Below are 25,791 nucleotides of genomic sequence, written 5' to 3' on the forward strand. Positions count from 1 at the left end.
GGTGATGACTTGTGTCCTCTGTCTCCTCTCAAGGAGAAGATGCTCTGTGGTGATGACTTGTGTCCTCTGTCTCCTCTCAAGGAGAAGATGCTCTGTGATGATGACTTGTGTCCTCTGTCTCCTCTCAAGGAGAAGATGCTCTGTGATGATGACTTGTGTCCTCTGTCTCCTCAAGGAGAAGATGCTCTGTGATGATGACTTGTGTCCTCTGTCTCCTCAAGGAGAAGATGCTCTGTGGTGATGACTTGTGTCCTCTGTCTCCTCTCAAGGAGAAGATGCTCTGTGATGATGACTTGTGTCCTCTGTCTCCTCTCAAGGAGAAGATGCTCTGTGATGATGACTTGTGTCCTCTGTCTCCTCAAGGAGAAGATGCTCTGTGATGATGACTTGTGTCCTCTGTCTCCTCTCAAGGAGAAGATGCTCTGTGATGATGACTTGTGTCCTCTGTCTCCTCTCAAGGAGAAGATGCTCTGTGGTGATGACTTGTGTCCTCTGTCTCCTCTCAAGGAGAAGATGCTCTGTGATGATGACTTGTGTCCTCTGTCTCCTCTCAAGGAGAAGATGCTCTGTGGTGATGACTTGTGTCCTCTGTCTCCTCTCAAGGAGAAGATGCTCTGTGGTGATGACTTGTGTCCTCTGTCTCCTCTCAAGGAGAAGATGCTCTGTGATGATGACTTGTGTCCTCTGTCTCCTCTCAAGGAGAAGATGCTCTGTGATGATGACTTGTGTCCTCTGTCTCCTCTCAAGGAGAAGATGCTCTGTGGTGATGACTTGTGTCCTCTGTCTCCTCTCAAGGAGAAGATGCTCTGTGATGATGACTTGTGTCCTCTGTCTCCTCTCAAGGAGAAGATGCTCTGTGGTGATGACTTGTGTCCTCTGTCTCCTCTCAAGGAGAAGATGCTCTGTGGTGATGACTTGTGTCCTCTGTCTCCTCTCAAGGAGAAGATGCTCTGTGATGATGACTTGTGTCCTCTGTCTCCTCTCAAGGAGAAGATGCTCTGTGGTGATGACTTGTGTCCTCTGTCTCCTCTCAAGGAGAAGATGCTCTGTGGTGATGACTTGTGTCCTCTGTCTCCTCTCAAGGAGAAGATGCTCTGTGGTGATGACTTGTGTCCTCTGTCTCCTCTCACAGGGAGAAGATGATCTGCTGCATCATTCGGCTCTTCACACTCACCTCCTGTGTCTCTGGTTAGTTTCCAGCTTCACTTTGTTCTCCACAGACTCAACACACACTTTAAGACCTTCACTTTAAAACCTCAGTGAAGAAACTTCTTCTTCCCATCATGCACCTGTTTCCTTCCTTTGTGTCTTTAGAGTTCACAACCAGTAAACATCTCCAGGTGGAGTCTAAAGGCTCATGTTCACGTTGGGTCAGCTCCTCCCTCTCTGTCTCCTCAACAGGATCATTCTTAGTGGAGGTGACACAGACCTCCTATGAGGCAGAGGAGAACAACAACGTCACTCTGGGATGGAGGTTCTCCCCCAGAACAGACGGTTCCCTCAACTCCATTAATATCTTCTGTGAGAAGTTAACTCATGTCAGGACCTTCGTCCTGCTTCATCTGTTTGATGGTGTCGAGGTCCCAAAGTCTCAGGACGAACGCTTTGCAGGACGAGTCCAGTGGGACAAAGACGCCCTCAGAGAAGGTCTAGTCAGACTTCAGGTGTCCAGACTCAGGACTGATGACTCGGGTGTTTACCTGTGTGATGTGCTCACAGGTGATGGTGCTGCTTCTAGGAGATGCAACCTCAATGTCACAGGTGAGTTCATTCAGCAGTTTCTCATCAGAATAAATGATGTGATTTCTGTGGACTTCCTCAGTCGTCACACTTCTTTCGTTCAAGATCTGTGAAACATGTTTCAGTTTAATCACTTTGAGTTTGTCTTGTTTAGACGTTGTGGTGGTGGGGCGTGGTTAGGCTCAGCTGCAGAGGGGAATGGGGGGGTGCGCTCAGGGAACGGTTCAGAGAACGCTAATTGGCATCAGCTGGGGCTAATGAGGATGTTCTGATTTATTATAAACGTCAGTCGGGACGAAGGAGAGGGGTTCTGGAGTTCGGCAGAGCACCGGACTCAGGAGGGCGCTCAGGGGATCAGGGGCTCAGGGGATCAGGGGCTCAGGGGATCAGGGGATCAGGGGCTCAGGGGATCAGGGGCTCAGGGGATCAGGGGATCAGGCGCTCAGGGGATCAGGGGCTCAGGGGATCAGGGGATCAGGGGCTCAGGGGCTCAGCGAGGGGGCTCAGGGCCGAGGCCGAGAGCACGACGGAGACCGCATCTGCCTCAAATAGCTAGCGAAGATAGCTAAACAGTTCATGTCTACAGTGTCTCTGTGCTAGGGGGGTACCACGCACCTGTTACAGCTGTTTTTAGATGTTCTTTCTTCTCATGACTTGTTTGGTCTCTTTACAGCAGCGAGGGATCAGACCCAACCTGAAACACCAAGAAGTGGAGGAGGAGATCCTTCCCAGACAGAAAGTCCATCACAACCAGAGAGTCCGGGATGGACCGTCCTCTACTGTCTACTGGGACTGACGGGACCAGGAACTCTGCTGGGTGTTTTTGGGGGTTTCTATTACTGTCGGGGTGGAAAACCAGATTCAACAAAGACGCCTTATGAGGTTGTCCAAATGAGCATCTGATGTTCTGGTTGTGAGCTGCTCAGTCTCAGCTGGTCGACTATAAAGACCAGGACCCCCAGTGACTGACTCTCATATCCCCAGGACTATAAAGACCAGGACCCCCACATTACATCACCAGGACTATAAAGACCAGGACCCCCACATTACATCACCAGGACAACTTCAAATACTCTTGCACATCTTTTCTTTTCTTATTAAAATGCACTGGACACTTTTATTTTAGAATATGTACTTTACTTTCAATATATTACATTTGATTCGTAATATGTTGCAGCATGACCTGTGGATCATCCATCCGGTTGCTTTTTGGAACTACCAAATGTATCTTGTATATTGATAATGCACCATCTGTATTTGCCTTTCACTGTATTTGTTTGAAATAAATAAATAAAATAATAATGAAATTATTGTCTTCGTCCATTCATGTCCACATGAATCCATCTAATGGACATTATGAACGTAGGTAAATATTAAAAACCAGCATATCGTTTGTGCTGGAAGTCGTTTGAGTCTTTTGAAAGGTTCAGAGTCGGAATAACAGGATTAAACTACAGTTTCATAAACTCATATTTAATGTCCCTGCCATGTTCACGTGTCACAATGAAAGTTGATCTGAACCACCGTGAGAAAGCTCTGCTTATTGATCTTATTAGTCACGTTATTGTGAAATGATAAAAAAATAAAACAGTTCTCGCTAAAGTATGAAAGAGAAGTGATTAATAATGAATGATAACAGTAAAGTTATTATCAATCTGGTGCTCCAGGTTCAATCTGACCCCAACGGATCTGCTTTGAAGCTCGTTTCTAAACCTTCAAACATTTAAAGACACACACACGTTCACAAAGGTCTCGTCTCGCCGAGGATTTGCATATTTTGACGTTCGTTTCTCATGGTTTTGATTAATAAAACAGGCATCTGACAGGTTCTTTTGTTTGAAAATCCCGGAGAAGCGTCACAGCGGTCTTTACGTGCTGCTCTCTGTGCTGCTCACTTCCTCCCCTCACAGGCCAGTGATCACCGCAATGTACCTCATACCACTGGTATCGCTTCTTAGTGTTCAGAATCCTTTGGAATTACGTCGTAAGTTAATAATTCATTTGAATTTGGCACTTTATGTCGCCGGAGACGGGGTTCGTACTACAAGACTTTTAGAGTTGTAAAATTAACTGCCTCCAGAGTATTTTTCAAACCCACGGTACTGCACCGCCTGCACCGCCCTGCACCGCCTGCACCGCCAGTACCGCCTGCACCGCCTGCACCACCTGCACCGCCCTGCACCGCCTGTACAGCCTGCACCACCTGCACCGCCCTGCACCGCCTGTACCGCCCTGCACCGCCTGCACCGCCCTGCACCGCCTGCACCGCCTGCACCGCCAGTACCGCCTGCACCACCTGCACCGCCCTGCACCGCCTGTACAGCCTGCACCACCTGCACCGCCCTGCACCGCCTGCACCGCCCTGCACCGCCTGCACCGCCCTGCACCGCCTGTACAGCCTGCACCACCTGCACCGCCCTGCACCGCCTGTACCGCCTGTACAGCCTGCACCGCCCTGCACCGCCTGTACCGCCCTGCACCGCCTGCACCGCCCTGCACCGCCTGTACCGCCCTGCACCGCCTGCACCGCCTGTACAGCCTGCACCGCCTGTACCGCCCTGCACCGCCTGTACCGCCCTGCACCGCCTGTACACCCTGCACCACCCAGCACCACCCTGCCCCGCCTACACCAACAACACTGTTCCCCTGAAACGGTTTCTTTACTTTGTAGTTATTGGCTTTTACTTGTAATTCATTTTGGTTCAAACAAACACTCTCCATCCATCTGATTCTGGCCCGGCCCGGCTGTCACATTTTAAAAGTCATTGCGGCCCCTGAGCCAAAAAGTGTGCCCACCCCTGGTCCAGTCTGTGACTCCTGTTTAGGTAGGAGGACACTGAAGGAGGAGGAGCCCCCCCTGTCACATGGTCCAGGACCGAGGACCAGAGCTCCCTCTTCTCTCTGCCCTGCAGAGCGATGTGAAGCCAGACCATGACCCTGATCTCCGCGGGCGCGTGCTGCCTCGGCGCGGAGGCCAAAGAGGCTCGAGTCCTCACGGCGGCCATCGACCGGCAGCTGCGGCGAGAGATGAAGGACCTGCAACGGGAATACAAGCTGCTGCTGCTCGGTGAGGAGACGTCGTCTGTGGTGTCAGCACACACATGACTGATAGGAGTATCTCTATTGATCTGTTTACTTGTTGATGTTGTTGCTCATTTTACATATTATTCTGTTGTAAGGTTAAATTTAGATGAGCATTGTTGTAACTTGTACTAGTGCTGTTGCATACTAATATTAATAATACTATATAAATAACTATTTATCAAGCACTTTTCATACAAGAGATGCAGCTCAAATAAATACAAATAAATAAAATGACAGTGGATGCTGAAGTATTCAAAAGACAAAGCGGACATTAATAATTAAAGACATTAATTACAAGCCATTTTAAGTAGAAGAAGTAAAGTTTAATGGAGTAAATATACTTACGTACTGTCCAAGATAATATATCATTGAGATTGTATAGAGTACCTCCACATTACACATTAATAATTAATAATTTTGCACAACTTGTACTTTTGGCAAACTGTGGTATTGCTACTAGTTTTTATTGAGTGAAGATACACAAATCAACTAAAAACAACAAGAAAAATAGGTTCCATCTTTTTTGATGTGTTCTCTTTGATCTCAAAAGATATCCGTAGGTATCCGTCAGCTTTTCCACAGACGGTTTCCAGCCACTGATCCTGTTTACGTTGAGCAGCTCCTCAAGTATCTTCTCTCCTCGTGTTAACCACTGCTTTCACATTTACCCATAAAAGACTCATCTTTGAGATGCAATCCTATTTAAAAAAAAATATATTCAGCTTTTTCAGGTTCGGGGGGGGGGGGACGTCTTCCCCTTCAGCCTTTTACGGGCAGACACCGTTAACGTGATAAAATAAACACTGCTCGTAAAAGTCGCCTCGGAACATAAACACAAGACCGGCCCCCGAGAACGAGATGAAACCCAGGCGGTGATTATGAATGTATTGCGCAAGAGCGTGAAAGTACTTCACACACATTTTTTTCTTTTGGTCAACGAATCCCAAGAAGACACCAAAACCATCAATAAACATCATTCAATAAATGCTAACATTAGCATGCTAACAGGCTCACAAAGACGGTCTGCGTGAAAGAAGCTCCAGATGAAAGTGAAATGCTCAGGAGACACTGAGATGGTTGGACGCTGTGGTCGTGGAGTCATGCTGTGTCTGTTGGTTGGCTAGGAACTGGGGAAAGTGGGAAGAGCACCTTCATCAAGCAGATGAGGATCATCCACGGCTCTGGGTACTCGGACGAGGACAGGAGGGACTTCGCCAGGCTGGTCTACCAGAACATCTTCTCGGCCATGCAGGCCATGATCCAGGCCATGGACGCGCTACAGATCCCCTACAAGTACGAACACAACCAGGTACTGTTGAGTCCTTCACACAGACCGGCTGAGAAGAGGAGGTCCTTTCAGGGGGAAGCACTTCTGGTAATCTGCAGCGGTGTTTACTTTTGCCGAGAGAGTTCCGTCTGCTTATGGAGACCGACGACTTTTGGAAAGCACCCAGGTGATGTTTGACTCCAGGAATGTAAAGACTCCGGAGTCAGTGACAAGTAAAGAGACAAGGGAGGAAAGGGAGGTCCGAGAGTTCCCTGTTCAGCATACAGGACTCCGTCCCCGTCTATGGACCTTAGCTGGAGCACCTTTTATTCTAGACCTTAGTACAAAAAGGTACCAGGAAGGTATCGGTTGACTTGAGGAGGTTTGATTCTACTTGGTGCTGGGTGACTTTGGTTGATACCTTAAGGGTTAGACGTAGTTCCAATACACATACTGTATGGTATGCATTAGCATGTATTGGATAAATATTGACATCCTGTCAGATCCATATGAAGACCACATGTAGTGACATCATGAACCCGCCTGTACGTTGGTTCCTGAAGGGCACTTATTCCAGGGCGTCGTTCTGTCGTTCAGGCGAACGCCAGCATCGTCCGCGGCGTCGACGTGGTGAAGGTGACGACGTTGAGGAGCCCTCAGGCGGAGGCCATCAGGAGCCTGTGGAGCGACCCGGGGATTCAGGAATGTTACGGTCAGAAGAGGAAGTACCAGCTGTCGGACTCCGCTAGCTAGTGAGTGTGAACAGAAGCTCGTAACTCCTCAGACGTTGTCAAATATGTTCGACGGGTTCACCGATGTCTCCTCTGTCCTCGTCGCTCTCGTTTCCTAACTCTGGGCTTTCCTCCTGTGTCCACAGCTTTCTGGATGACATCATCCGCATTTCTGAAACGTGTTACCTGCCGACGCAGCAGGATGTCCTGAGGGTCAGGGTGCCCACGACGGGTATTTTAGAGTACTTCTTTGAGGTGGAGAATGCGAGGTTCAGGTGAGTGTTGCAGGTCTTTGTTACGTTCGATGTCATTCAGAATGAATAACACGTGTTAACACGACGATGTGTTCACATCCGCGGCTGTAGGATGGTGGACGTGGGCGGCCAGCGCTCAGAAAGGAGAAAGTGGATTCATTGTTTTGAGGAAGTGACTTCCATCATGTTCCTGGTGGCGATCAGCGAGTACGATCAGGTGCTCGCCGAGTCCGTCAGGGTGGTGAGAAGCCGACTAAATGACACATTACACATCCTATAAGGGGCACTGTGGAGACCATGACGTCTACAGAGTGGAGCACTCGTCTGGTTTCTCTCTCTCTCGCTCCACCTTTGACGCAGTGTGCATTGTTCACCTGCAGGGGGAGCTCGTGAGTCCCTCTCACAGAGGCTTGTTCTCTAGATGGAGGTTCAGCCAAAGTGAATTAGCTCCAACAGACAGATGGAGTCCTGTGTTTGTGTGTTTCTCCAAGAACCGCATGGAGGAAAGCATGGCTTTGTTCCAGACCATCATCACCTCCAAGTGGTTCCACGAGTCCTCGGTCATGTTGTTCCTCAACAAGATCGACTTACTGGAGGAGAAGATCCTGCACTCGCATCTGGTCGACTACTTTCCTGAATATGACGGTGAGAGGAAACTTTAGAATGGCTTTTTCTCTAAAAGGGGACACTATTGTGAAAAGTGGCATTATTATTAAAAAAGAAGAAAAGTTAAATGTATCAGCCATAAAACACAGCCCGGCTTATTTAAGGAATTAATGATCAATTATATAATAATATTGACATAATATATGTATATATATATATATATACATTTAAAAAAAAAAATAGAAATAAATATATATTTATATAGAAATACATATATAGAAATAAATATATATATATATATATATATATATATATATATATATATATATAAGTAACTACCGGAGACCCTGAACCATCTTTAATGTGTCCTCTGTCCTCTCTCTTCTGGTTCTCTGTCCTCTTGTCCTCTTGTCCTCCTGTCCTCTTGTCCTCTTGTCCTCCTGTCCTTCTGTCCTCTGTCCTCTGGTTCTCGAGTTCTCTGTCCTCCTGTCCTCTCTGTCCTCTGGTTCTCTGTCCTCCTGTCCTCTTGTCCTCTCTGTCCTCTGGTTCTCGAGTTCTCTGTCCTCTTGTCCTCTGTCCTCTGGGTCTCGGGTTCTGTGTCCTCCTGTCCTCCTGTCCTTCTGTCCTCTGTCCTCTGGTTCTCGGGTTCTCTGTCCTCCTGTCCTTCTGTCCTCTCTGTCCTCTGTCCTCTCTGTCCTCCTGTCCTCTGTCCTCCATATCAGGTGCCCGGAGGGACGTCAGAGCGGCTCAAGAATTCATCTTGGACATGTTTGTGGGTCTCAGTCCCAACGAGAAAGACATCATCTACTCCCACTTCACCTGCGCCACGGACACGGGCAACGTGCGCTTCGTCTTCACGTCGGTGAAGAACCACATCTTCTTCAGATACCTGAACGACTTCAGGCTCAATTAAAGTATTAGATATTAATAAAGAGACTGTACTGCTGATGTATTCACCATGTCAGCTGAGCTGAGGGTTACACCACTGAGTCACAGAGAGAGATTAGAGGGTGGACATTGAACTGGTTGCTATGGTAACATCTACTGGTAATAGTAGTTATGGTGACACTTCATTGGGGCCATTGAGTGTGTTGCTACGCCGACACGACACACTTTACTACACGGCACCCCGCTTTACTGCATGGCCAACCTACTTTACGGCACCTCTACTACATTTCACCTCACCTTACTACGTAGCTCCTGACGTCACCTTACTACGTAGCTCCTGACGTCACCTTACTACGTAGCTCCTGACGTCACCTTACTACGTAGCTCCTGACCTCACCTTACTACGTAGCTCCTGACCTCACCTTACTACGTAGCTCCTGACCTCACCTTACTACGTAGCTCCTGACCTCACCTTACTACGTAGCTCCTGACGTCACCTTACTACATAGCTCCTGACCTCACCTTACTACGTAGCTCCTGACCTCACTACGTAGCTCCTGACGTCACCTTACTACATAGCTCCTGACCTCACTACATAGCTCCTGACGTCACCTTACTACATAGCTCCTGACCTCACTACATAGCTCCTGACGTCACCTTACTACGTAGCTCCTGACCTCACCTTACTACGTAGCTCCTGACGTCACCTTACTACGTAGCTCCTGACCTCACCTTACTACGTAGCTCCTGACGTCACCTTACTACGTAGCTCCTGACGTCACCTTACTACATAGCTCCTGACGTCACCTTACTACATAGCTCCTGACGTCACCTTACTACATAGCTCCTGACCTCACCTTACTACGTAGCTCCTGACCCCACCTTACTACGTAGCTCCTGACCTCACTACATAGCTCCTGACGTCACCTTACTACGTAGCTCCTGACGTCACCTTACTACATAGCTCCTGACCTCACCTTACTACGTAGCTCCTGACCTCACCTTACTACGTAGCTCCTGACCCCACCTTACTACATAGCTCCTGACGTCACCTTACTACGTAGCTCCTGACCCCACCTTACTACGTAGCTCCTGACGTCACCTTACTACGTAGCTCCTGACCTCACCTTACTACATAGCTCCTGACCTCACCTTACTACGTAGCTCCTGACCTCACCTTACTACGTAGCTCCTGACCCCACCTTACTACGTAGCTCCTGACGTCACCTTACTACGTAGCTCCTGACCTCACCTTACTACGTAGCTCCTGACCTCACCTTACTACGTAGCTCCTGACCCCACCTTACTACGTAGCTCCTGACGTCACCTTACTACATAGCTCCTGACTCCACCTTACTACGTAGCTCCTGACGTCACCTTACTACGTAGCTCCTGACCTCACCTTACTACGTAGCTCCTGACCTCACCTTACTACATAGCTCCTGACCTCACCTTACTACGTAGCTCCTGACCTCACCTTACTACGTAGCTCCTGACCTCACCTTACTACGTAGCTCCTGACGTCACCTTACTACATAGCTCCTGACCTCACCTTACTACATAGCTCCTGACGTCACCTTACTACATAGCTCCTGACCTCACCTTACTACATAGCTCCTGACCTCACCTTACTACGTAGCTCCTGACCTCACCTTACTACGTAGCTCCTGACCTCACCTTACTACATAGCTCCTGACCTCACCTTACTACGTAGCTCCTGACCTCACCTTACTACGTAGCTCCTGACCTCACCTTACTACGTAGCTCCTGACCTCACCTTACTACGTAGCTCCTGACCTCACCTTACTACGTAGCTCCTGACCTCACCTTACTACGTAGCTCCTGACCTCACCTTACTACATAGCTCCTGACCTCACCTTACTACATAGCTCCTGACCTCACCTTACTACGTAGCTCCTGACCTCACCTTACTACATAGCTCCTGACCTCACCTTACTACATAGCTCCTGACGTCACCTTACTACATAGCTCCTGACCTCACCTTACTACATAGCTCCTGACGTCACCTTACTACGTAGCTCCTGACCTCACCTTACTACATAGCTCCTGACGTCACCTTACTACATAGCTCCTGACGTCACCTTACTACGTAGCTCCTGACCTCACCTTACTACATAGCTCCTGACCTCACCTTACTACATAGCTCCTGACCTCACCTTACTACGTAGCTCCTGACGTCACCTTACTACATAGCTCCTGACCTCACCTTACTACATTCCTCCACCTTACTACATAGCTCCTGACCTCACCTTACTACATTCCTCCACCTTACTACGTAGCTCCTGACGTCACCTTACTACATAGCTCCTGACCTCACCTTACTACATTCCTCCACCTTACTACATAGCTCCTGACCTCACCTTACTACATTCCTCCACCTTACTACGTAGCTCCTGACCTCACCTTACTACATAGCTCCTGACCTCACCTTACTACATAGCTCCTGACCTCACCTTACTACGTAGCTCCTGACCTCACCTTACTACATTCCTCCACCTTACATTCCTACTTAACTGCATTTTTTCCACGTGGTTCAGCCAGTTTAGAAACAATCACATCCCAGTGACAGAGGACACGCCTCCTGTGGGCCGCAGCTTTAAAGTACATTTACAAGTGTGTGTGTGTGAGTGTGTGGGGGGGGGGGGGGGGGGGGGGAGCACCAATCACAGAGCACCCTACGATCATATACCTTGATCACATGGTAAATGGGGCTCCTTTGAGAGGGTTTAAATCTATGAGAAATTAATGAATAAAAAGCATTTTCCAAAATGTTTGGTGTGATTTAAAAAAAAAAAATATATATATATAACCCGAAAAAGGAATACAGAGTACCTACACAACGAACAAATATCCGAATATTCAGTGATATTTTGCAACAGAAATATAGGTTTAGGACATATTGTTGTGGATCAGCGGCTCATGAAATGCGTGTTGGAGGTCCTTGAGCATACGGTTTCAAAGGAGACATTGAACGCCACCTTCACGCTAAAGAGGTACAAGAAAACATCAACGCACTGTAGTCCGTTTTAAATGAGCTTTATTAGTCGCCCGCTGTGCATGTAGAGCATGTAACATATCATACATTATATTATACATCATAGTATCCCTGAAACAGAGTCCTTCATTTAGTGCTTAAATAGATCAACAGTTTAGTGAGGAACTCAAAACAGGTTCTCACATATTTAATCTTCATAATAACACAGTTGTAACACTATGACCCGTCTTGACAGGCGGGCAATAAATACTCTTCCTTCACTGGTTGTAATGTTAACTCCTAAAATAACATAACCATTAAATTACATTCCCAATATTCTTCTGCAGCAGCTATTGAGTGATTTATTCAAATCAGGTCATACTATATAAAAAAATATATATATATATATCAGCTTATAAAGTGCAGGACATGCAATATGAGAGACTTCAAAAGATTGAAACACTGTTACTAGTTAGTATTAATACAGTTGTAAATGCTAAGCTAACTGACCATTAATTCATTTAGTCAAACCTCATGACTTTTCGTTTCAGGTTTGTTATTCTTGTAAAAAGCGTCATTATTAAACGACATCCGTCATATTCAGACAGTTATCCATTTCACCGCCGTACGCCGGTCAGTTATGATCAAGCAGCGCCGGTTTGGGCGTAAATAAGTGAGATTTGAACTCTAAATGCAAAAGGAAAAGAGCTTCAATGCTTCCTTTATTAGCTCCTTGAGCAGAGGAAGCACGGGCCCTTCCTTTAGAAAGAAAGACATATTATCACAGCGCCTGGTTTCTGCAATTTGAACCAGGTTGTTTATGTTATAAATAAAGTAATACTGTGGACCGGGTTGTTTATGTCGTGATGACGCAACACAAAGTACCCAAGATGCACTTCTTTGTAGTCCACCTTCTGAACATTGTAGTTCCACAGCTGCAGACCCACGTCACGAACATCAGGACTACGGAGTCGGATTCTCGAAACACCGCGGTGGTCTTTTCCTAACTCCTCAAAGTCTTCCTCCTTCCCTCCTTCCCTGTGACGTGTCGCTTTTCAAATTGGCCAATATTTCCTTATTTCCTAGACCGGAATCCTCCATACAAAGTCCAGGACCCCCAGCGGGTCAGCTTCAGATCGGAGCCATCGTGAAGACCTCCAAACGGACCACTTGAGGCCGGCCGGGCTGCTCTGCATTACCCACCAGCCTTTGAGCAAGGCGCCTAGGCCGTCAGCGGGGCGGTGGGGGCGACGTCATACTGAGGGGACAATTAACAAGACTTATTAAAAAATGTCTCCCAGAGAACCGGTCAGGATTTACTCAACGAGAAGTTTCGTGTTCTTACGTTTTGCTTTCCAGGATTCCGTTTGTGTAAACAAACACCGACGACAACGAAGAGGAAGAGGAAGAGGAAGAGGCCGCCGGCCAGAGCGCTCAGATAGAGACGACCACCTGACGACGGAACTGAGAGGCAAGAGCTACAGTCACTTGAATGCACCACGAGTCAAATAAAAGGAAACGATTGTGACGACTCTAAAGGACCAGAATTTACTAAATGAACATCACGCTGTATTGAAGAAGACTTGAAACTAGATTGAGACCAAAAACTAATGTTTACAATGTTTACTGAGGGAATAAATCAAGAGAAGTAGTCATTTATATAGACTTCTATACAACCAGAGGAGTCGCCCCTGGTGGTCAGTAGAGAGAATGCAGCTTTAACACATGAAGTATAGACTTCTATACAACCAGAGGAGTCGCCCCTGGTGGTCAGGAGAGAGAATGCAGGTCTGTGTATCGTCTACTAATAATATAAGACAGTTTTCTCACCTTCAACGTCCGTCTCACGGTGTTCATCTGGATTCGGGAGATTTGTGGGCGGTGGCGTTTCATCAGATTGAGGTGCTGAAAACAAACAACAAGATTAAAAGAGACACAATTATAGGACGCAAAGTGTTGACAGAAATACACAAAGAGACTTCACTCTGTGTGACAAACAGCGACTCACCAACAACCAGCTGGATGGTCGACGCCGTCACCGGGCCCCTCAACTTGGGGATGAAACATCGGTAACTCCCCTGGTCGGCGAGCGTCACGTTCTTGATCCTCAGCGAAATGTTCCCGTCCTTCAGGTCGTCCGTGAACAGCTCCGTCCTCCGGAGGTACGACCGGATCTTCAAGTCCAGGACCTCGCGGCCGTCCCTGTAGAAGTGCACGTACTCCACCCGGCTCAGCCGGTCCGCGGGGTCGGGCTGGAGGTCGGGCTTGGACCACTCCACCGTCAAGCCCTCCACGTTGTACTTGGGCTCCAGGTGGCAGGGCAGGATGACGTCGTCGCCCGGAGCGACCCTGATGGGCTCGCCGGACCCGATCACCCGAGGTGGAGCTGCAAAACAACGGAGCAACTTATACCCAAGTGAAGAGGACGTTTTATTTATTTATTATTATTAACAACAGCAACGGTGTTTTCTCAACTCTCATTTCACTTCCTCATTTTTTCCAATCCAAAATTAAGCTGCACAACCATTTCCTTGCTGAGGATGACCAACAGTCCCAAAACCCCCAAAAGGTATTCAGATCCTCACAAGTCGAAGAAGACACAACGAGAAGCTGGAAGCTCCACACCGTGTTAAATATGCATTGTTAAAGTATAAAGAGTAATAACCAGTAGGTCTAACACTCAAAGAGTAAACATTAGAGTCCTAGTGTCAAATGTAAACACCACAACATGTGTTATTTACATCCTAGTGTCAAATGTAAACACAACAACATGTGTTATTTACATCCTAGTGTTAAATGTAAACACAACAACATGTGTTATTTACATCCTAGTGTCAAATGTAAACACAACAACATGTGTTATTTACATCCTAGTGTCAAATGTAAACACAACAACATGTGTTATTTACATCCTAGTGTCAAATGTAAACACAACAACATGTGTTATTTACATCCTAGTGTTAAATCTGAGTAACACTTCTCAGTGTATAATATCAGTTGAATTGACTCTTAACACCATGTTCATTGTAACTTTAACACTCGGGACTCTGTTAGTCAACTGTACTGCGCATGCGTATGGTTGAAGGGACAGATCGTGATGATTCTTTTGGACCATTCGTTGAGCAACATTGTGACAAAGTGTCTCCAAAGTGTCGCATTGTAACACTTTGTTTCAACAGCGGCCCGGAAAGGACAAACTTCAAACAGACTGTGTTACGTCCCGATAACGGGTTCACCCGCCTGCCAGAGTGGTTTGAAGGGGCTTATAGAAGTGTAAACTAACGGACTGAGCCCACGTGACCAAGACCTGTGTGTTCTGGAAGGTTCTGGAAGGTCGGGGTGGACTTCCTCTGAGTCACGTTGTGAGTCGGACATCAGAACCACGTTCACACATGAAGGATTGAACACGCCCCCGAACCTTCATATTGAAACATGTACCGGAAGCTACTTAGTGTCATATCCATTTGTTTCATGCCGTTTAAATAAAATACATTTAAAAAAAAAAAGAGACAGTTATAAGTTAACTCAGTTTTAACAGCACCGAAGAGGCTCATAAACAAATAGGTCCACATAAAACAGGGTTATTATATAACAACTACAGACCATAGACTCGTAGCAGCTCACAGGTGAATGAATGAATGAATGAATGAATGAATGAATGAATGAATGAATGAATAACCGTGCTTACCTCTAGCATCCGTCCGGACCGCCGTGTTTAATAACGTGAGACATGCGGAGAGCAGCGCGAAGCCGCCGAGCTGAAGCATACAAACAGCCGGGGAGAGAGCGAGAGAGAGCCGGGGAGAGAGCGAGAGAGAGCCGGGGAGCCGCCGCCTGTGGTGCGCTGCTGCCGGGGGCCGCTGGCTGGATGAGCCGCTGTCGGCTGGCGGCGCGTTATGTACGCAGCAGCCGTGACGTGGCGATACGGGCGTGACTCGACGCGTCGGTCGCTGTCATTTAATTATTTGCTTTGATTTATTGAACGCGATTCTCAGGCTCAACAACACAAAAAAAACATTTAACCAGACTCCATTTAATTTTTACTTTTTTTTCTGTTTAGAGAAGAAGGTGGAAACATTTTATTTTTAATTTTGTGAGCAATTTTTTGTACTCGACTCCAGATGAGCCGAATAGAGTTATTGTCACGTGACTTTTTTTTGAATGAGGTCAGAGGCGAAACATTATTATCTGGTAGATAAACACACGTGTGACTAAATATAACTTTATTCATGAAAGGCAACAACACACAGTCACGTGTGCACATTAATAAATATTGATTGGGTCATTTAATAGGTATTTTTCATTCTTGCTGTTAATAACATTTTATGTATATATATATATATATATATATATATATATATATATATACATATATATATATTCTCTATATAGACTTCCTCTCATTGTCTGTTTACATAACGCCTTCTCTAAATATATATATTATAATATATATAATGTTCTTTCACGTTGAGAGCAAACCAACCAATCAATAGAAATAAATAAAAATATGACTAAAAATATAATCCTTCGTAAATTATATTTACAAACCCAAATTAAAAACAATTAAGATAATGCAACTACTTAATTCAAAAGCTGGTTTTCCACATGTCACATGATCACGTTAATTGAACACTTGATAATAATAATAGTTAATTATCATTAAACCTGATGAAGTCCCTACAAGGAATTATTGTCAAAATAAAACTTACATTATTTATTTTATCATACAGAAACAGTCCGAATTTAAAGTAATTAACAACTGCAATTAAAAAAACTGCAAACCCTCAAATTTACTTTTTTACTGTTTTTTAAAGTACATTTGACATATTTTCTGTTTATTGATATATATATATATATATATATATATATATATATTGTCACTTATTTTGATATATTAACATTATACAAAAGTTAAGTCTGTCAGACAATAATAAAATACACATATAGGGACACATACTAATACTAATACTAATACAATAAATAAATAAATAAAATAAAGGATACATTGATACATTCATATTTTCACTCGGGATAAACACATTTTAATATTGTATTTACAGCTATTTACAGTATTTTCTCGAGACAAGCGGCCTGAGGGTCGTCCCCGACAGATCCCAGTTCTCCCAGTACTCCCAGTTTGATCTCTTTGATCTGTGTCATAAACACAGGAGAGAAAACTTAAGTACAATATAAGATCACTGTAATAGTTTATCTTCACCCCAAGAATGGATAAATAGTCAAAACGAAGCAAATTATGATTTAAATGATGAAATATTTATTGAGGAATGAAAAACAAGCCGCAGATTATTGTTAAAATAATATCACATTTACATCCATTTATTCTTTATTATTCTTCCATAGCGACAAAATACACAGAGGACCCAACAGGACCTTTGTTTACGTTGTTAGTGTAAACATATTAAAAGGGTGCAGCTCACGCGTTATGGAAACTATGACGTCAGAAACGTGCTCGAGTCCTTCAAACCGGTGCTTCCGCATTCCTTCACTGCGCGTCATGAAGGGAATGCCTTCCAAATATAACCTCGCCTGACAGTCTCTCTGACAGTCTCTCTGACAGTCTCTCTGACAGTCTCTCTGACAGTCTCTCTGACAGTCTCTCTGACAGTCTCCCTGACAGTCTCTCTGACAGTCTCCCTGACAGTCTCTCTGACAGTCTCTCTCTGACAGTCTCTCTGACAGTCTCTCTGACAGTCTCTCTGACAATCTCTCTGACAGTCTCTCTGACAGTCTCTCTGACAGTCTCCCTGACAGTCTCTCTGACAGTCTCTCTCTGACAGTCTCTCTGACAGTCTCTCTGACAGTCTCTCTCTGACAGTCTCCCTGACAGTCTCCCTGACAGTCTCTCTCTGACAGTCTCTCTGACAGTCTCTCTGACAGTCTCCCTGACAGTCTCTCTGACAGTCTCTCTGACAGTCTCTCTGACAATCTCTCTGACAGTCTCTCTGACAGTCTCTCTGACAGTCTCTCTGACAGTCTCTCTCTGACAGTCTCTCTGACAGTCTCTCGCTTCCTGTGAGATCATTCCATCAACATGAGTCACTTCTGCCCATAAAGCAAAGAGACGTGGGAGTTCTGCAAAGTACAGGACCCTGAATGCAACACATTTCATTACAGCTGATTTAAAAGCCTTTAAAAGTTACATTGGTGACACCTGCTGGGCAATCTTTGGTAATGCAGCTCACCAACAAAGTAATACTGATGAAGAATATTACATTACATTACATTACATAGAATAATACATATATATATATATATATACATATATGTATATTAATTATTCAATGTTAAATGTATGCATTTTTGCATTTATGCAGTGCAGATGAACATTGTTACACAATGAAGATAGAATAAGAAATGGAACAAATATAACAGATTTATAACATTGAGAACTGGTTCTCAACTGAGTTATTTGATTAAATAAAAAAGAAAGAAAAGTATTCAGATGGCTGAGTGCGTGCAGAAGGATTATGAAATAAAGCATGTTAGGCATCATGTTTATGAAGGACGGAAGCTTCCAAAATAAATAATAAATAATGAATAAATGTATGCATTAACTATTTAATTCATGAATTGATATTTCTGTTTTAATTCTGCTCTTTTATTCATTAAATGTGTTTTTACATTGTTATCTATTTCTTTGCATTTATCCATCAATTTGTTTATTTGTTTGTTTTCATTCATTAAATAATAGTTTTTTCAGGTTCCATCCTTCATACAGCAGCTAAGCGATGATAAAAGATAGATATACATAATTTTAGAAAAATAGATGAATAAAAATACAGTGTCTTCTTCTTCATCATCATCATCATCTTCCTCATCATCATTCCAGGACGAGATGGTCAGCTCTCTTTTTGGCCTCAGCTCGAGCTGCAGGACAACGGGAGGAGAAAGAGGGTCAAGTGGAGCGAGAGCACCTTCTTTCACTTCAGTGGGGCGTTATTGTTGTTGCCGTGGCAACCGGCTCCTGCCCTTCCGGCCCAGTGGAAACTACGACCGTGTTGATTTTTAATAGAACAATTTCCCACCGAAAACCACAGAATCAAAATGTGTCATCAGCCACAAGAAACGTTCACCTTCAGTGAACAACAAATAAACTGTTTCTAGTTTTTAAAATCCAGAAACATATAAGAACATTTTACTGATTAATTAAAATACTTTGGGTACATTTAGCTGAGGCTCACCTTTACTTCAGTAAAGCCTTAAATTAAGGATCTTTTTCACAGTGTGGTATCAATACTTTTGCTTGTGTGGGATTTAGTGCCACCTAGTGGTGAGGCTGCAGATGACATACACCTTTAGGGGGCCTCGAGGAGGCCTCCAGGTCCTAAAGGGGTTCTCACCTCGAGCCATCTTCCGGTACTGGTACATGCACACCACGAGGATGAAGGTGTAGAGGGCGAACAGCAGGATGGTGCACAGCAGCCGGGGAAGAGCCATGAGAGGAGGAGGAGGAGGGAGGTCAGGATGAGCCATGAGAGGAGGAGGAGGAGGGAGGTCAGGACGAGCCATGAGAGGAGGAGGAGGAGGGAGGTCAGGATGAGCCATGAGAGGAGGAGGAGGAGGGAGGTCAGGACGAGCCATGAGAGGAGGAGGAGGAGGGAGGTCAGGACGAGCCATGAGAGGAGGAGGAGGAGGGAGGTCAGGACGAGGTCTCACTGGGAGGAAGGAAGTGAGTTTCAAACATGAAACATAATGAAGTGCCCTCTAAGATGCTCTTCTAGTGGAGAAAACATGAAGTGCCCTCTAAGATGCTCTTCCAGTGGAGAAAACACGTGTTCTTTGGTGTTGGTGGTCACTGAAACACTGTGAGCAGCCTATACAATGACCTACGTGTCCTAAACCTCCAGCATCTTCAACATATAGCCAGTAAACAGGAAGCAGAACATCACCTGACAGCCAGCTCTGGGGGGACCTCCCCCTCGTGGGGTGCTCACACCTGAAGAAGCCTTCTTCAGACCTGGACACCGCTGGGAGGAGCATCTTCCCTTCAGGCCCAGTGCCGATGACCTCATCGTTTCTGTAGAAGACGGCAGAGAAATGCGACGTGGGGGACGTTTGAACTCTCTCCTTGTAGAAGCACTGAAGGGTCACCTGGTCTCCCTCCATCACGGGCAGCGCCGGGCTCCCCAGGACCACGACCCCGGCTGAAACACAGTGTCGACAAGCGTAGCAGCATTTACTATGATCTCTAAATGTGTGTGAAGCTTCAGAGTCTAAAGTCAGAAGTCTATGTGTAGATTTGAGCATGTCGGCCTCAGTGCAGACGAAGACTCTCATATGCTTTCAAGATGTTTCACTTAACATCTCTACGGCTTTACCACAGTTATTAAAACCACCCAATTGGGGTTATTGTTGTTTACTGCGTACCCGTCACCGTGATGTTGACCGGGCCAAAGAGACGTGCTCGTACAGGTAGAACTGAGACTTCTCGGGATGGATGCTGAGCGTGGCCGCTGGTGGTACGAACAGGAGATACAAATACATGCTTTAAAAAAATTAATATATATATACATAATAAAAAAATATAATCATAAAAATATAAAAAATAAGATAAATAAAAAATAAATATATATATATATATATATATATAATACAAAATAATAAAATAATATATATTTTTTTAGAAATATCTTTATTCATCTTATTTATTTATGTATTTATTTATAAATATATATATTTCTTTTTTTAAATAATACATATAATATATATATATATTTTGAAAAACAATATTTTTTATTCATTTATTAATCCTATTTTGTTATACATTTTTTATATTTATATATATATATATATTTCTTTTTTAAAATTATATATATTAATATTTTTTCCTTTATATATATATATATATATATATATTTTTTTGTGGTCAGTTCGACATCTAATGTCTGATTAAAAACAGAATCTAACAACCTGTGCTTGGTATTATGGTAGCTCTTTAACTATGAGATAAATCAATAATTACAGTCAATTACAGCAACATTTCTCATCATACTTATCAAAGATCAGGTCCACACAAGGGTTTTGTGCTCATGATCCAGCAAACTGAAGGCTTAAGGCCAAACCTTTCCACGAGGGTTTAAAGACTCGATGCCAAGAGGACAGCTTTGGATAATTGAAAGCAAACTTCAGGACCAAAGAAGATCCATAACCAATCAAATCCAGATAACTCACTCATCCCATGTACTACTTGTATATTTCCGGTCATACTGTACACTGCAGCGTACCATACCTTCCCTGTCCTGTCCGTCTGCACAGAGTGAACTCTTGTGCTTCTGGTCAGATCTCTAAACTGCATTTCATGTTCATTGTCGAATAAAGAAAGAAAGAAAAGAAGCATTGTAAAAAATAAATTGTCTTACAGAGCATGAGGCAGAGTGAGGCCACCGCCATCCTGTGTAGCTGCTGCTTGTGTTCCTCTCGGTGGCCTCCAGTCTGCCCACATCCTGAGCTCAGAGGACGTCGTCACAAATATCGATGTGAACGTTTCTTCTATTCAAAAAAAGTTCACATGCCGAGGCGTAAAGACGACGGTAGACTTTTGAATTACTGAACCAGTTGCCATTGTTACCACTTTATTTTCTTTATTTTGCCAAGAATCAAACGTAATGCGTCAACGAATCTTCACAAATAATACAACAATAAGAATAAATTCACAAAGTGAAACTGAACTTGGTCACAGAGGTTTGGGGCTCATGAGTCACCTTTCTGTGCAACGACACACCAGGAAGCCACATCATTAACCTGAAGACTCAAATCATAATGAAACAAGGAACACGAAATGTGTTTAACTATATAATATATATATATAAATACTACATCCGGTCTCTGTACGCCTGCAGTAGGAGCTGTGTTCGTCTCCTCGGTAGTAAGTCAGACACGTTCCCGGTGGGTGTTGGCCTCCGCCAGGGCTGCCCTTTATCACCGGTCCTGTTCGTGACCTTCATGGACAGGATATCTAGGCGCAGCCAGGGGGCGGAGAGGATCCGGTTCGGGAGTCTCGGGATCGCCTCTCTGCTGTTTGCGGATGATGTGGTCCTGTTTGCCTCCTCGGACCGTGACCTCCAGCATTCACTGGGGCGTTTTGCAGCCGACTGCGAAGCGGCAGGGATGAGAGTTAGCACCTCCAAATCTGAGGCCATGGTGCTCTGCCGGAAACCGGCGGATTGCTCCCTCCAGGTGGGGGCAAACTGCCTACCCCAAGCGAAGGAGTTCAAGTATCTCGGGGTCTTGTTCACGAGTGAGGGTAAGGTGGAGCGGGAGATCGATAGGCGGATCGGTGCGGCTGCAGCAGTAAAACAGGCGCTGTACCGGTCCGTCTTGGTGAAGAGGGAGCTGAGCCGGAAGGCAAAGCTCTCCATTTACTGGTCGGTCTACGTTCCAACCCTCACCAATGGTCACGAACTCTGGGTCGTGACCGAAAGAACGAGATCTGGGATACAAGCGTCCGAAATGAGCTTCCTCCGTAGGGTGGCCGGGCTCAGCCTTAGAGATAGGGTAAGGAGCTCGGACATCAGGGGGCAGCTTGGAGTCGAGTCGCTGCTCCTTCGTGTCCAAAGGAGTCAGCTGAGGTGGTTCGGGCATCTAGTCAGGATGCCTCCTGGACGCCTCCCATTAGAGGTTTTCCGGGCACGTCCAACTGGTAGGAGGCCCCGGGGAAGACCGAGGACACGCTGGAGGGATGATATCTCCCGGCTGGCCTTGGAACGCCTCGGGATCCCCCAGAATGAGCTGGAAAGTGCTGCGGGTGAGAGGGAAGCCTGGGTCGGCCTGCTGAACCTGCTGCCACCGCGACCCGACCCCGGATAAGAGCTGATAATGGATGGATGGATGGATATATAAATAAATCCATCCCAAAAAGTAAAGCAGAGAAGCAGTACCACACAGAAACTGAACCAGAAGGTGGCAGTAATGCAACAAAAAGGAAGAACAGAAGAAACAAGACAGGTGTTGTTAGAGTTTAGAGCATGTGTTTTCAATTTGCATTAAAGAATGTACGCCCTATGAATGTAATTACTGTAGCTAACAGAAGAAGAGTAATACGTTGTTGTTTTACTTATTCTATAGCGTTCACCCTGAGGACAAGAGGTCAACAGGGTTAATGTGCAGGCACAAAACTAGGTTTGTTTTGTGTCTCCCCACATACCTCACACACCACCACACATGGCTCAGGGTCATCTCAGACTGATGAGAGACAAACTGTTTCCTCATTCTGTGTGGGGTAACCACTTCAATAAAAAGGACTGTGGTAGAGCCAGAGTGTTTGGAGAGGCACAGCTCAACATTCTCCTTGCAGCAAGTAAAACCAAGAGCTCGAGCCTGTCATCTGTGGTCATTGGAGTGTGGGTCTGTTAATTGAACTAGCGAGGCTTTATCTTTATGGTAAAAACCCCACATTAATTGGTCCTTCGAGCCGGATCCCAAGACATCGTCAACGGAAAAGAGGAAGGGGAAGACACGCCGAAGTCTGTCGACAGCCAGGGTCATCAGCCGATCCTGTCAAAGTCCCGGGACGTGAATTCGTGGCCGGGCCGGTGCATTAAATGTCCAACCTCCTTCTTCCCTGAGACGATTGACGGGATCCAGACCCAACCAGTGACCTCAGATAACAGGTAAGGAACGGTTACTCCACCGAAAGGAGGTTTGCGGTTACTCCACCGAAAGGAGGTTTGCGGTTACTCCACCGAAAGGAGGTTGTGGTTACTCCACCGAAAGGAGGTTTGCGGTTACTCCACCGAAATGAGGTTTGCGGTTACTCCACCGAAAGGAGGTTTGCGGTTACTCCACCGAAAGGAGGTTTGCGGTTACTCCACTGAAAGGAGGTTTGCGGTTACTCCACTGAAAGGAGGTTTGCGGTTACTCCACCGAAAGGAGGTTGTGGTTACTCCACTGAAAGGAGGTTTGCGGTTACTCCACCGAAAGGAGGTTGTGGTTACTCCACTGAAAGGAGGTTTGCGGTTACTCCACCGAAAGGAGGTTGTGGTTACTCCACTGAAAGGAGGTTTGCGGTTACTCCACCGAAAGGAGGTTGTGGTTACTCCACTGAAAGGAGGTTTGCGGTTACTCCACCGAAAGGAGGTTGTGGTTACTCCACTGAAAGGAGGTTTGCGGTTACTCCACCGAAAGGAGGTTGTGGTTACTCCACTGAAAGGAGGTTTGCGGTTACTCCACCGAAAGGAGGTTGTGGTTACTCCACCGAAAGGAGGTTGCGATTACTCCACCGAAAGGAGGTTTGAGAACGATTACTGCACCGAAAGGAGGTTTGAGAACGGTTACTCCACCGAAAGGAGGTTTGAGAACGGTTACTCCACCGAAAGGAGGTTTGAGAACGGTTACTCCACCGAAAGGAGGTTGCGGTTACTCCACCGAAAAGGAGGTTTGAGAACGGTTACTCCACCCTGAGGAGGTCATACAATTGTGAATGAATGTCGAATGCAAGTGGTTGAATAACTGTCATCAGTGGAATCAGCGCGCAGAGTGGAAACCTAACGGTGATAACACAAACTCTGTGGTCTGTTGAAGTACACAAGTGATGAATGAGGATTTAGGTTCTGAAAGACACGTTGTCAAGTAAGAACACATAGTGTAAAGAATAATGTACTGGGGGACATGAAGTACATGGAGCATTATTGTCCTGGTAGTACGATCCATTGTAAAACCTGGCATAAGAAACATGGTTTCACAGGAAGGTTAGAAAAAGCAAGCTGTATTGAGTTATTGGAAAAACGTAGGGCTACAGCGGCAGGAAAGACAGGAAAAGAAAGAGAGGGGTTGGACAAACAGATGAGAACGGCAAAAATATGGAGTGAGCAGGCAAAGAAAAGAGCAGAAAGCCAAGAGAGGGACAAGCAAAGTACAATGGTAGCAGCAGTTTCAGAAGATTCTGACGATGAAACAGGAGCGTCAACATCAGGTAGTGCAGCAGCAAGGAGAGCAAGGAGGGACAGAGAGAGAGAAATGAGAGAAGAACTAGACAGGAAAGAGAGAGAGATCGCAAGAGAAGAGGAGAAAGCCAGAGCAGAGAGGAAAAAGAGAGGTGAGGCAGCAATAGATAAACACGTAGAGAGGATGGCACAAAAGGGAGAGAGCGGTATAATAATAATAACAATAATAATACATTTATTTATATAGCACCTTTAAAAACAGAGTTTACAAAGTGCTCTACATATAAGCAAGGTAAAAACAACATCAATACAAGTAAACATTTCAGAAAATACATGAGGCAATGAACACAATAGAGGAATAGAAAATTACAAATACAAAATAAAGCAGAACAGACAAACTAAAATATAATACAAGGTATGCGTAGTCCTGTTGAAACACGTTCGGTTGCAGCAGAGAGGAACCCGTCTCTCACTCCCCCTTTATACCCCGACTTAGAACAACTGAAAGATGACATGCATGCACAGGCCTCTGTGTTTCCCTTGGTCGCCGTAGCAAATCCGCATTATGGTTTACAAATGCCAGGGCAAGCAGACGGCACCCTAGATCAGGAAGTAAGGGTAAAGGTTTTCCGTCCATGGACAGAAGAACAATGTAGAAAAGCATGTGAAGGACTGACTCCGTACAAACGAGACTGACGAACCTTTTAAAAGCAGTATTGTTACCACGTACGGTCGCAATATGTAAGTGTGCAGCACATACCAGTAGAAAGGACACAGTGGCACGAGGTAATGCACACGCTGACATCAAAGCAAAGGAAGGAGGGATGGTACGGATGATAAACATGCACTTCCATACATACAATTACACTAAATTTTCCAAAAACTTTTGTAGAGCATGTATGGTATGTTGCAGACATAATGCACAAGGAAATGAAAGACCAATGAGAGGGAAATTTCCTTCCTCCTCATACCCATTCCAATATTTGAACATGGACTTTATTGAACTAACACCATGCAAAGGCTACAAGTATTGCTTAGTGTTAATATGTCCGTTCTCTAAATGGGTGGACATAATCCCAGCTAAACATGCAGACGCCATAACTGTAGCAAAAGCCATTTGCAAGAGTATCATACCAGACAAAAGGATTCCAGAGAGACTGTACAGTGACAACGGCTCTCATTTTGTAAATCGGGTCATCTCCTTGATGTCCGAACATTTAAACATTCAGTTAAAAAACCACTGCGCATATCACCCCCAGAGTGCAGGGTTAGTCGAGAGGACAAACGGCACAGTGAAACTGAGACTTAGAAAAACAATGGAAGA

The 25,791-nt window shown here is 45.3% G+C and overlaps 4 protein-coding genes across 8 annotated transcripts in view; 2 read left to right on the forward strand and 2 right to left on the reverse strand.

Annotated features, from left to right (window-relative positions):
- The window catches only part of LOC117747574, a 3,772-nt gene extending 777 nt beyond the window's left edge, over positions 1–2,995 (forward strand). For 2 of the 5 annotated variants that reach the window (XM_034556929.1, XM_034556927.1), the window contains exons 2-4: positions 1,133–1,188; positions 1,315–1,761; positions 2,414–2,995. In XM_034556929.1, coding sequence (XP_034412820.1) covers positions 1,140–1,188; positions 1,315–1,761; positions 2,414–2,643 — 726 coding nt within the window. In that variant the 5' untranslated portion in view covers positions 1,133–1,139 and the 3' untranslated portion in view covers positions 2,644–2,995. The remainder of the gene's footprint in view (positions 1–1,132; positions 1,189–1,314; positions 1,762–2,413) is intronic. The other 3 variants (XM_034556931.1, XM_034556930.1, XM_034556928.1) reach the window with 2 other exon arrangements.
- Positions 2,996–4,671: 1,676 nt separating this feature from the next.
- On the forward strand, positions 4,672–7,802 carry LOC117747571 (guanine nucleotide-binding protein G(q) subunit alpha-like). Its single transcript, XM_034556921.1, has 6 exons — positions 4,672–4,807; positions 5,949–6,133; positions 6,689–6,843; positions 6,969–7,097; positions 7,188–7,317; positions 7,568–7,802. The coding sequence occupies exons 1-6, from the start codon at positions 4,672–4,674 to the stop codon at positions 7,736–7,738; spliced, it is 906 nt and encodes a 301-aa protein (XP_034412812.1). The 3' UTR covers positions 7,739–7,802.
- Positions 7,803–11,611: 3,809 nt separating this feature from the next.
- Positions 11,612–15,461, reverse strand: LOC117747584 (CD276 antigen-like). Its single transcript, XM_034556942.1, has 5 exons — positions 15,254–15,461; positions 13,574–13,951; positions 13,396–13,470; positions 12,911–13,029; positions 11,612–12,823 (listed from the first exon to the last, which is right to left on the reverse strand). The coding sequence occupies exons 1-5, from the start codon at positions 15,330–15,332 to the stop codon at positions 12,788–12,790; spliced, it is 687 nt and encodes a 228-aa protein (XP_034412833.1). The 5' UTR covers positions 15,333–15,461; the 3' UTR covers positions 11,612–12,787.
- A 2,039-nt stretch (positions 15,462–17,500) lies between these two features.
- si:dkey-10h3.1 (BRD4-interacting chromatin-remodeling complex-associated protein) lies at positions 17,501–21,161 on the reverse strand. Its single transcript, XM_034557721.1, has 5 exons — positions 20,946–21,161; positions 19,954–20,039; positions 19,476–19,730; positions 18,927–19,241; positions 17,501–18,453 (listed from the first exon to the last, which is right to left on the reverse strand). The coding sequence occupies exons 1-5, from the start codon at positions 21,026–21,028 to the stop codon at positions 18,407–18,409; spliced, it is 786 nt and encodes a 261-aa protein (XP_034413612.1). The 5' UTR covers positions 21,029–21,161; the 3' UTR covers positions 17,501–18,406.
- Between the last annotated feature and the right edge of the window lie 4,630 nt (positions 21,162–25,791).

The sequence above is a fragment of the Cyclopterus lumpus genome, chromosome 18, assembly GCF_009769545.1.
Source record: "Cyclopterus lumpus isolate fCycLum1 chromosome 18, fCycLum1.pri, whole genome shotgun sequence".
Taxonomy (NCBI): Eukaryota; Metazoa; Chordata; class Actinopteri; order Perciformes; family Cyclopteridae; genus Cyclopterus; species Cyclopterus lumpus.

Coding starts and splice junctions, on each gene's coding strand:
- LOC117747571 (XM_034556921.1), top strand. CDS start 4,672: ATGACCCTGATCTCCGCGGGCGCGTGCTGCCTCGGCGCGGAGGCCAAA. Junction 6,844..6,968: donor CTGTCGGACTCCGCTAGCTA/GTGAGTGTGAAC, acceptor CTGTGTCCACAG/CTTTCTGGATGACATCATCC. Junction 7,098..7,187: donor GTGGAGAATGCGAGGTTCAG/GTGAGTGTTGCA, acceptor CCGCGGCTGTAG/GATGGTGGACGTGGGCGGCC.
- LOC117747584 (XM_034556942.1), bottom strand. CDS start 15,332: ATGCTTCAGCTCGGCGGCTTCGCGCTGCTCTCCGCATGTCTCACGTTA. Junction 13,952..15,253: donor GGTCCGGACGGATGCTAGAG/GTAAGCACGGTT, acceptor GTTGTTTTGCAG/CTCCACCTCGGGTGATCGGG. Junction 13,030..13,395: donor CCGTGAGACGGACGTTGAAG/GTGAGAAAACTG, acceptor CTTGCCTCTCAG/TTCCGTCGTCAGGTGGTCGT.
- si:dkey-10h3.1 (XM_034557721.1), bottom strand. CDS start 21,028: ATGTGGGCAGACTGGAGGCCACCGAGAGGAACACAAGCAGCAGCTACA. Junction 20,040..20,945: donor CTCACTCTGCCTCATGCTCT/GTAAGACAATTT, acceptor TCGTACCACCAG/CGGCCACGCTCAGCATCCAT. Junction 19,242..19,475: donor CCCCCAGAGCTGGCTGTCAG/GTGATGTTCTGC, acceptor CCTTCCTCCCAG/TGAGACCTCGTCCTGACCTC.